Consider the following 10,262-nt stretch of genomic DNA (forward strand, 5'->3'; position numbering starts at 1 on the left):
TTACTGGAACACTTCTTCTATACCCATGCATATGTTCTGGCTGAACAGTGAGCTGGTTACTAACAAATTTACTTAAACTGCCTATAACGTACACTCAGCTCAAAGGCTTGTGAAATGAACTGCAGCAGTACAGAATAAGGGGCAGCAAACCTATTGGCTTCCTAGTGTTCTGCTTCCTCGGGAACCTGCTGTCCCACCCAGTGTGCTGTCAGACTAAGGGTCAAGCAAGGCAGGAGAACCTGCTTCCATCATCTTTAGCTTTCAGCTCAGCAATACTTACCAGAAAACACATGGGGGACTGCCATTCAAGTCCCTGGTGTGTGTGCCACTCATTTTGTCTGTCTCATACTGAATGTTAATCAAACAATAGCTGTATCTGGTACCTTCCAGAATCTCAGATTAGCTTAGTTGAAGCTTTGCTACTCTGTTTTTGAGCGCCAAACTCGATGGGCTCTTGCCTGTCCTTTTCTCTTTGCAGCTGGGTGGCAGTGAAGACTGAACATCCAAGTTGAAGATGTGTTGTAGCCCTCAATGTACTTTCACTAATGAAGTTCAGAAAGGAGCATTTTGAGCCATTTGATGTTTTATCTATTCTAATGTGTCTGTTGTAATCTGCTTTCAGAGGACCTTTCTTCAGTTATGCAGTCTCATACCATTGTGAACTTTCTGTTGAAAAGGAACTTGATAACTACACAGCAAAGGAAAAACTGAGTTTTACTTCTAGGCTAGTATCTTTCTTTGTCATATCTTTGACCACACAGTACTTAGTTGGTGGCACTTCCCATTTAACTTCAATCCTGCAAACTACCCAGGATTGAAGTAGCTTTTTCTCCTTGTGTATTTGGTGCCTTGGAAGCAAATAAACCTTAAAACTATAAACCATAAAAGAAAAGTGGGTGGCATATGGTCATCTGTGCATGAATACCATGGAGTCCTCTTCTTAAAATGGCAAGTCATTATGTGTGACTGTAAAATGTAGTCAGACGAGCTGGATAATCTGAGTCTGTTGCTCTGAAACCTAGGACTCATGCCAGATAAATTTGCATTTTCACTTCTGCCTGTTGGTTCAAGGCCTTAATTTTTAATGATTCAAAACAATTTGCTAGTTATCTAAGCCTAGTGTTAACAAATAGAACAAGCGTATCTTTCATTTTCAAAAAAGCCAGAATCCGAGAAGGATGGAGTCGTGCGTCAAGTGCTATGGAAGGGCTGACAAATACAGGCTTTTGTTTCCAAACAAAAAGAGCTGGACTAATGGTCACGCTGCTGCTCTGGTTTTGAGACCATTCAGAACAGAGCTGCATAGTGTTTTCTCATGCTGCCATAAGCTACAGCTTTGGGAGTGATGAGAACATGGCAACGGGAAGCCCAGCAAATGCATGGCAAATGTGCCTTTGCCCCAGTGGTGTGATGCTTCTAGGTGAGGAGGCAGTGGTGAAGGAGTTGGGGAGAGGAGGATGTGCAAGAGAAGATGGCAGAGGCAGGTTTTCTTAAGGCAACAGCCCAATGAGGTAGAGGAGATGGGGGGACTGGAGGACATCTAGGTCAGAACAAGAGGGCTGATGCCAATTTGCTACACAAGTGCAGAGTGTACCCACAGTCTTTCAAGGTATAAAGGAAGAGATGGAGACTGGGACAATGGAGGTTTGGGGCTGTGACTTCAACGTGTAAACTATCTTGCCTCTTGCCACATGTCTTGTAGGACTTGGGGTAAAGAAGTCTCAAGGATTAATGGGATACCACTAGTGGCATTTCCACTTTTGAGGATCAGAAAGGAAATTCATAAATCTCCTATGCCTGTAAAATTTTGAGTGAGTAGTAAAGCCAGGTGGTATAAACCAATGTAAGGGGCTTTGGTTGCTCCTTACCAAGTCACATGTTTCTTCATTGTTTCTTTCCCTACCTGGTACCAGTGGAAGGGAGCTCGGAGGTGTATGACACAGAAGTAAGTGTAGTCAAACAGGCTTTGCAGCAATTTCTACATAGTACAGAATTCAGAGAACTGACAGAGCCTGGACATGCAACCAAAAAGCTGTGGGTAGGCCAAGGCATCCAGAACTCAGACCTCTGAGACCCGGTGGCATTGTCCACAGGGATAAATAAGGAGAGCAGATTCTTGTGCTGTTGGGCTTGAGTTGATGAGATGTTTCTAAAAACATGCTGGACATGCCAGAGCTTTACATCTCAATTGGAAAGGCTGGACCTGGAAAAAAAGAAAATGATCTGAGGTTATCTGCTGTGTGCAAAGAGGAAAGAGAGGTGGTAGTGGGGGCAGAGCTCTGGACAGTTTTTATGGGCTGCTGGGGCTAGGAGAAGTCAGTTTTTATTTATGATCTAATACATCACATGCATTCCTACTATCAATAATAACACAGGATTTAGCTTTAATGGTAGATTATATTAGAAGTAACTTTCCTGAATAAAATGTTCAGTAACATAAAATTACCTATTTTGTGCATGCAAAACTTTAATCTTTCTTCATTAATGCAAATACAAGTTAACACAATAATATTAGGTTCAGATTCTCATCTTGTTAAATACCTACAAATGTAAGTGGAGCTTTTCCGCTGGCACTGATTAATGACTTCAGTCCAAGTTTCCTCTAAAGTTCTCCACTGGCTTTTTCAATGACTGTGCATGTGCACATGGCTGTAACACTTAAGATGCCTTACATCTCTTTCACATTTATTCACCAGAACTAATTTAAAATTCCTTCGGAACTCATGCTACATTTGAGTTCAGTGTGCTTGTTATCAAAAGCTGAATGTAATGAATTAAGAGTTTGGCCAAATTTGCAGTACATTTCATTAACTAACTGCTTGTCTAACCAGATCTTACATCATGTCTCTGTAAGGGTAATGTTATGTATGATTGTACACCTTGAATTTAATGTCACAGTAGATAGAAAATACCATCTTTCCAGCATCTGGAGGGAACTAGAGTTAAAATCTCATGATAAAAACCTCCTACTTGCTTATGAGTAGAAGGAAGATGGAAAGACTTAAAACTTGTATTTTATACCTGCTTCAGCCCTTTCCCTAAGCCATGGGGACTGTGTAAAGGCTGACTTCTCAGTGCTGCATTAACACCAGATGATTCTGGTGCTGTATGTTGGTTTCCATTTAGGAGTTACCTGAAAAGAAATACTCTGTAATATTGCAGCCAAACTTACATCCTTTACAATTATTGTACATCATGCACTCTAAACAGACATGTTTGCAGGCAGATGCAGAGCTATTATGGGTCTATTCATTAACCTCCTGACAGCTAATGGAAAGCAGGAGAGATTTTGCTGGTGTTTGGAGCATTCTAATTGCTATGAACAGTAATGACATGTCTGGGAGGGGGTGTGACACTATCCTCTTCTTCCAGTCAGCCTCTCTGATAGCTGCTTTGCTTTGCTGTTTGTTGTTGCCCAGGTTAGTGCTGTGTTTCTCAATGTCAGCTTGAGCAGTGCAGTTCTGAATATGTTTGTGTGTTTGTTTGGTGTGGTTTTTTGTTTGTCTGCTTTTTGTGGGGGGGAACTCTAAGCGGCAGCAAGGTCACTGGAGCTGTCTGGAAAGAGACTTTGCTTCCCTGCATATCCCAAAACCCACAAAAGTGGGTTTTACTAGAAGGATTTAAATAAAATGTAAGGGAATTTAGTAGGCTTATAGGGAACTTAATACTTATAGGGAATGATTGGCTGACTTATTTTGTATACAGGTGAAGCTTAATGAGGATTTTTTTCTCCCTTCAGTTCTTCCCATACATCCTTCTGCTCGTCGCTATCCTGCTGTATCTACCATGTTTGTTCTGGCGCTTCACTGCAGCACCTCACCTTTCCTCAGACCTGAAATTTATTATGGAAGAACTTGACAAAGCCTATAACAGGGCAATCAAAGCTGCTAACAGCATTCGCAGTGGAGACCCCAGGGATCCTACTGACTTGGTTCCAGCTGTTAATGAGAACTTGACACAGAGGTAAGATGTTGGGGCTTAGCTTTCTTTGCTCTTTTCCTCAAGTTCTTAACAGATGTGATGTCTGTACTCTCTTAGAAATTTATTGCAAAGGTTTGAATGGTGACCTGACATACTTAAATTTGGTTAAAAAGAAAAGAAGATACCTGAAATGATTACTGTGGGCACTTGGAGCTGGAGCTTATAACTTTTTTTTTTTCAAAAAAAACATGTAATGAGCTTTTCAGATTACTAACGACCTGAAGTGTTCTGATTTCTTTAGTTGTAGTAGGTGTTAAGTAGTTTTACCCACCGCAGTGTAAGAAAACAGAGATGCTGCAGTCCTCAGTTCTTAATGTTCTTGCACACTGTGAGTCAGTTACTTGTCATCTCCGGTCCTTTAAGATCTAGGTCTGCAAAGCTTCTGATCAAATTAAAAAACAATAAAAACTAAATACCAAAAGCAACTTCTCCCCTCTCTGATCAAACTGGTGCTCTGTTCTGATCAGATGCAGTTTCTGCTTCCTTCTACATCAGGGTACCTGTTTCTCTCTGCGTATGGGGGTTATACTAGGGACTTAGGTCCATTCTTTAAAGTGTGGAGTTAGATCTTAACAAGTGAGAAGCCTTCCAGTGTTCTATTATTGAACAAGTGCTTGGGAAGTCTGATTTTCCTCATTGATTTGCTTACTAGACTTGTTTTGTATTGGAAAAGAACAAAAATATTTTTTTGCCATGAAGTCTATACTCTTTTTCAGTTTTCTAATGTTTGAGCTCTTTTGTCTCTTAAGTGACTTTTCTGTACTAGAGTGACAATATTCTTCATTTATTTGCTATTCTGTTGGTCTTCTACTGACTTGAATAAAACTACCCTTGATTTACCCCAAAAGTGGATGTGGACCTGTTGGAGCAGGTCCAGAGAGGGTCACCAAGATGATTAGAGAGCTGGAACACCTCTCCTATAAAGACAAGCTGAGAAAGCTGGGGTTGTTGTACCTGGAGAAAAGAAGGATCTGGAGAGAGCATATTGCAGCCTTCCAGTACCTAGAGGGGATCTACAAAAATGCTGGAGAGGGAGTTTTTAGAAGGGTGTGTAGTGACAAGATAAGGCGGAATGGCTTTAAACAGAAAGAAGGCAGGTTTAGATTAGATATTGGGAAAAAATTCTGTGAGAAACCTGTGAAAAACCCTGTGAGAGTGGCGAGGCTGGCACATGTTGCCCAGAGAAGTTGTGGATGCCCCATCTCTGGAAGTGCTCAAGGCCAGGTTGGATGAGGCGTCAAGCAACCTGGTGTAATGGATGGTGTCCCTGCCCATGGCAAGGGGGTGAGGCTTGGTTGGAAGTGTATGATTTCTAAAGAACTCTTCCAATCCAAACCATTCTGTGATTCTATGATTTTAAGAGGGATTTCAATCTTGTGTTTATTTTAGATTACTAGATTTTATTGATGTTTGAGGTAGGTGAATGCTGCAGCATCTGCTCTGTATGATTTGGTGTTTTTTTCTCTCTTTTCCAGTTTGTGGGAAATATCTGAAAGCTACTTCAAATATCCAATTGTGGAGCAGTACCTGAAGACGAAGAAGAATTCCAGATGTTTAATAATTAAATATATTACCTGCCGTTTACTCACATTAGTAATTATTTTCATTGCATGTCTCTACCTGGCCTACTACATTAGTCTCTCCTCTCTGAGTGATGAGTTTCTCTGCACTATCAAAACTGGGATCTTAAAGAATGACACAACTGTTCCAGAAGTGGTTCAGTGCAAGCTTATTGCTGTTGGTGTCTTCAAGGTACTCAGCTATATTAACCTGATAGTCTATCTACTAGTGATGCCACTGGTAGTGTATGCAATGTTTGTCCCATGGAGGTGGAATTCAGGTATTCTCAAAGTGTATGAAATCCTGCCAACTTTTGATGTTCTGAAACTTAAGTCAAAGTGTTTTGATGACTTAAGCCTTTACCTCCTCTTTCTTGAGGAAAATGTGAGTGAACTTAAATCATTTAAATGCCTCAAAGTGCTGGAGAACATTGCAGTTTCTGAGAAATTTGATATCATGCAGCTTTTGGTAAACCTTGGTACTATTAAGACTGATACCATAGATGGGAAGCCAGGGACAGCTGAGTTGGAGAAGCCTGAGGAAACAACTACAGAAGAGCTGGAAAAAGATGCAACAGAGCTACAAGGTAAGCCGATCTAGATATGTATTCCTACCAAAAACATTTTAAAATATTCTGTAAGACAATGGGCCCACCTAGTCCTTGCTATATTGTCTGCAGTATAACTCCTATAACCTCACATCTGTGCCAGAAGATTGTGGTGTTGCAAGTCAGTGACACAGGCTAGACCCTGAAGTGTCTGTTAAGTTGTTGGTCCTTGCTAACACATCTGCTCGAGCACCAAGAGGCTTCAGCTGTCTGAACTTGAACTTCTTACAACCCCCTGCACCGTAGAAGAGCACTAGATTGGTCTACAGTAGGTTGTGCTTGAAGAAGCTCCAGTAAGAAAGTTGGTGGTTTCAGGACTTTTTTTTTTTTTTTTCAGAAATTAGCTCCGAAGTGTAGTAACTGCTGCTTCTGCTTCTCATTCAGGCTTTGGCAGAAGACTTAGGTGAATGTAAAAATAAGTCTGATGCTCAGAAATGCTGCTGGCAGAAGAATAGATGACAAAAGAAGGGAAGTGGGACTGTGGCCAGTGAACACGCTCCTGTTCTGTCTTACACAGAGAGCGAGGAATACTGCATGTAAAGTGATTTTTGCCAAAATGGTCAGAGTCAATCTGAATTGGTGCAAAGATTTTCTGAATATCCCACCAGTTCACAGACACGATAGGCTCTGAGCAATCACTCCTATATAAGATATAGTCTAGGATTCTATCCTAAAAAGTGTGGCATATCTTAATTGTGATTCCAGTTCCATCCTCAAGTGCAGAATTAGAGAAGCCAAATATCCAGGGAGAGGCATAAACCAAAAAGTTTTACAAAGTCCTTCTCTCCTTGAAGTGATAATGCCTTAAAATGTTTGGCGGCTGACCTGAGTAGGTGAGCATAATGCTGGGGGCAAATTAAAGAGCTGTTTCAAAGGCAGGAAAAAAATCTATTTTCTCTTGAGAAAGTCTGCCCTGCACTTAATAAAAAAGAAGCATCAGTACTCAGGTGCTGACTGCTCCTCTGTACTTAGGTCAAGAAGTTCTGGTAGGCTGAGATCTGGAGGAGAAGTCAATTTAAATAAGCAGAATTATTTTCGAACCAAAAGAAGCATTTCTGGCAACCAGCTCTAGTACAGCAGTTGGGAGTAATTCTGACAGTGTATAGTTTTTCTTGTAAATGTGTCCCTTTATGAAAGGTGGGTGGGTTTTGGTAGGAGAATGTAAGAGCCCAAGGTGGAGGTCTCTGCTCAAGGAACTGAGAAAGTTAATAGAAAATCCTACTCATTTTTAGCTGAAAGCAGAGCTTTTGAGACCATTTTCATCTCACAAAAAACACTTGTAAGACTTTTGTCTAGAACAGAACAAACTCATGGTTGTAGCTCTGTTAAAATGCATTGCAGAAAGAAGCTGCTGTTTCATGACCAGCTAGTGCAGCCTTCTTCTGCCTGGGGGCAGCTGCAGGCTTCACCACCCATCATCAAGGCTTCACCCGTGGCTCATCAGATTTTCTTCTGTGGCATCAGCATGTTTTAATTAGTAATCAACAAAACAGTGTTAACAAAAGAGTGGTAGATGCTCTCTGGGCTAGAGATGTACAGGGCATCCTGCAGCTGGGTGCCACATCGAGACAGCCAGGGGCAGCTGAAGGCAGCACTGGACAGCCAGCAGTGCAGGACCAGCTTGGTGGCAGTTCCTTTGTACACAAGAAGATCTTGAGTGGTTTTATAGCTCATTCACTTCTAAAGTTTTACTTTCTCTGTAGTTTTGACAGACCATAATGCAAGTGGCAATGTGAATCCGAGAGAAGACAAAAGACTTCGCCAGAGACTTATAGATTCTTCATGCTGATGCTTCCCTGCTGCAGGTGGCAGGAGCTCTGTTCTTTGGGAAGGCTCCTCCTCTGCCTCTGCTGTGCTCAACACAAGGTGCTGCTCTTTGAATGCGACTGTCTCCATCGCCTGACAGTTCCCCAGAGGCCAAACTGGTTTACAGACTACTTGATATATATTCAGGAGTCATATGTCTGAAAAAGCAGGTTGTAGACTTTCATTATTTATTAAAAAAGACCCTAAACAAACCACACCCAAGGAGCAATAAGAATAAAAGATTTCTCTCCTGAGTGACAAGTGACGTGCATTGAATGCAGTCGAAGCTGGCAGCTGGAAAAAGCTCACACCACACTGTACAGGGATGGCAAACGTAACCCTGCATGTAACAAAAAGAGATGGCCACGTTGCATCCTGAAGTGTTGGTCTGCTGGGAGTGGCCATCTCAGTTCTGGGGTTTAAGTAAGGTGACTTTGGGCTCTCTGCCCTGGAAAAGGGGGTTGGGAGATGGGGTTTCTTAGTGAGTCTAGTTAATCTGTACCAGGTGGTGGCTGGCCACTGATATTGGCTGTGTCTTCATGGAAAAAGTAGAGGTTGCTCTGCAGCCTGAGATGTCTTGGTTAGTCATACCAACATTCATGTCTGGCATTAAGTACGTGTCACTGGTGGAAAAGAAACTACAAACAGGCTTAGAATAAGGGAGTACTGTAAACATTAGGGATTTTGAATTTTCCATGCGTTAATAAATTAATAATGTCTTAACACCTTTTTTTACAAAATGTACTGATATGTAAGCTAAACATTAGTTTAATTTCTCTGTCTTAGTTGTTTTGGTCTTAGTGTCTAACAAATCTGCCTTGGCGTTTTGGACTGAAGATCAGTGAAGTTGGTTCCATTTTTGTAATGCTTTGTTGAAGTTGTTTTGTAGTGGTTTTATGCGTGGAAGCTTTTTCGACGTGTTTGTAGTATCAAATGCAATATTAGTTTTGCTGTTTTCCAAGCCATGCTTGAGAAGACAGACTTACTCGTATTACAGTAGCACCTGAATGCCTCAGCAGAGCCAAACACCTGATAGCCATGGTGAGGTAGATGTAAATACGATGAAAGGTGGTTCTTCCCACACACCATGTCACTGTATTAAAGATAAGATGCTGAAGTGGATTGGAACAGATAAGGGGGAGTGTTTTTAAACTGGAAGACTCTCCTGGTTTGTTATTGGACTCTTTGGAGAAAGCAGTATTCAGCTTTAATGTTGTCCCTTGGGCCCAGGATCTCAACCTTCAATGAGTATTAAAATGACCTTTGGCTTGAAATTTTAGATACAAGATAAGGTGGGTGGGGGGTGAAGCACTGCAGTAGCAAGTGTGTATGTTTCACAAATGTTATATGCTGATTTGTTTTTCTGTATTGTCCATGTAACTGAAATTATTTGCCTTTCACCTCTTCCAAGTTGTCTTTTTAACCTGCCCAGAAGTAGGACTTCTTTTATAGCTAGATAGGATGTCCCTGTTCCAGTTCCTCTGTGTCACCCACTGTTGTGATTTTGTCTGCTAGCATTCTGCATGTGGCTGTGGATGAGGGAAAAGCAGAAGTGATTGGTGTTACCATTTTTGCACAAAACTCTTTCAAAGAGTGTGCACCTACTTGAATTCAGCAGCTGTTGTTGAACAAGTGGATCCAAAAGTGCTGCCATACTATACTTTGGGCTAGCATTACAAGAACTTTTCAGTTATTATATGGCTTTTAGCTAAGACAAGCCTTATTTTAAAATAAATCTTTAAAGCCATAGTATTATGCTACCTCTGCACAGGAGAGCAGCACAGCTGCAATCCTAATGTCTGTTGCATTACCAGCAAGAAACAGGGCTTGTGTTGGATAGTGGTGGTCCAAACTGCTGAATTTTTTTGCCATACTTCTGACAGCAAACCTACAACCCCTCTGACCTTTTCTAGATTCTTTGTGGCTGTGCTGATGTGTTGCTGATGGTCCTTCATATATGGGCAATGCAAGTGCACGTTGTGCATTGTGTGTTTTGGACAAGGAGCTATAGTGCAATAATAAGATTTTGTGATGTGGATGTATTTGAACTGTTCGATGTAAGTAGAGTTCTCAGTCTTTAAAATTCAAAGCTCCTGAAAGCCATGTGTTCATGTTTCAAGTTGGATATGTACTTAACTTTTTACTAATTCCCCTTTTGTATTTAAAAATATGACTTGCTGCAGTGAATCTCTTGTTGTCTCCTAAAGTGCTCAATAAAATACATATAAATTCTCCTTGGTTATTTAAATAAATCAGTTCTGTGAACTACAGCAGCATAAGTGACTGAAGGTTCCAGGAACAGTCATGT

The 10,262-nt window shown here is 41.2% G+C and overlaps 1 protein-coding gene across 1 annotated transcript in view; it reads left to right on the forward strand.

Annotated features, from left to right (window-relative positions):
- Positions 1-10,262, forward strand: part of PANX1 (pannexin 1) — a 20,964-nt gene extending 10,702 nt beyond the window's left edge. Inside the window, exons 2-4 of the mRNA XM_017837781.1 lie at positions 3,740-3,963; positions 5,457-6,127; positions 7,852-10,262. Coding sequence (XP_017693270.1) covers positions 3,740-3,963; positions 5,457-6,127; positions 7,852-7,937 — 981 coding nt within the window. The 3' untranslated portion in view covers positions 7,938-10,262. The remainder of the gene's footprint in view (positions 1-3,739; positions 3,964-5,456; positions 6,128-7,851) is intronic.

Source organism: Lepidothrix coronata, unplaced genomic scaffold (genome assembly GCF_001604755.1).
Source record: "Lepidothrix coronata isolate B3197 unplaced genomic scaffold, Lepidothrix_coronata-1.0 Scaffold310, whole genome shotgun sequence".
In the NCBI taxonomy this organism is placed as follows: Eukaryota; Metazoa; Chordata; class Aves; order Passeriformes; family Pipridae; genus Lepidothrix; species Lepidothrix coronata.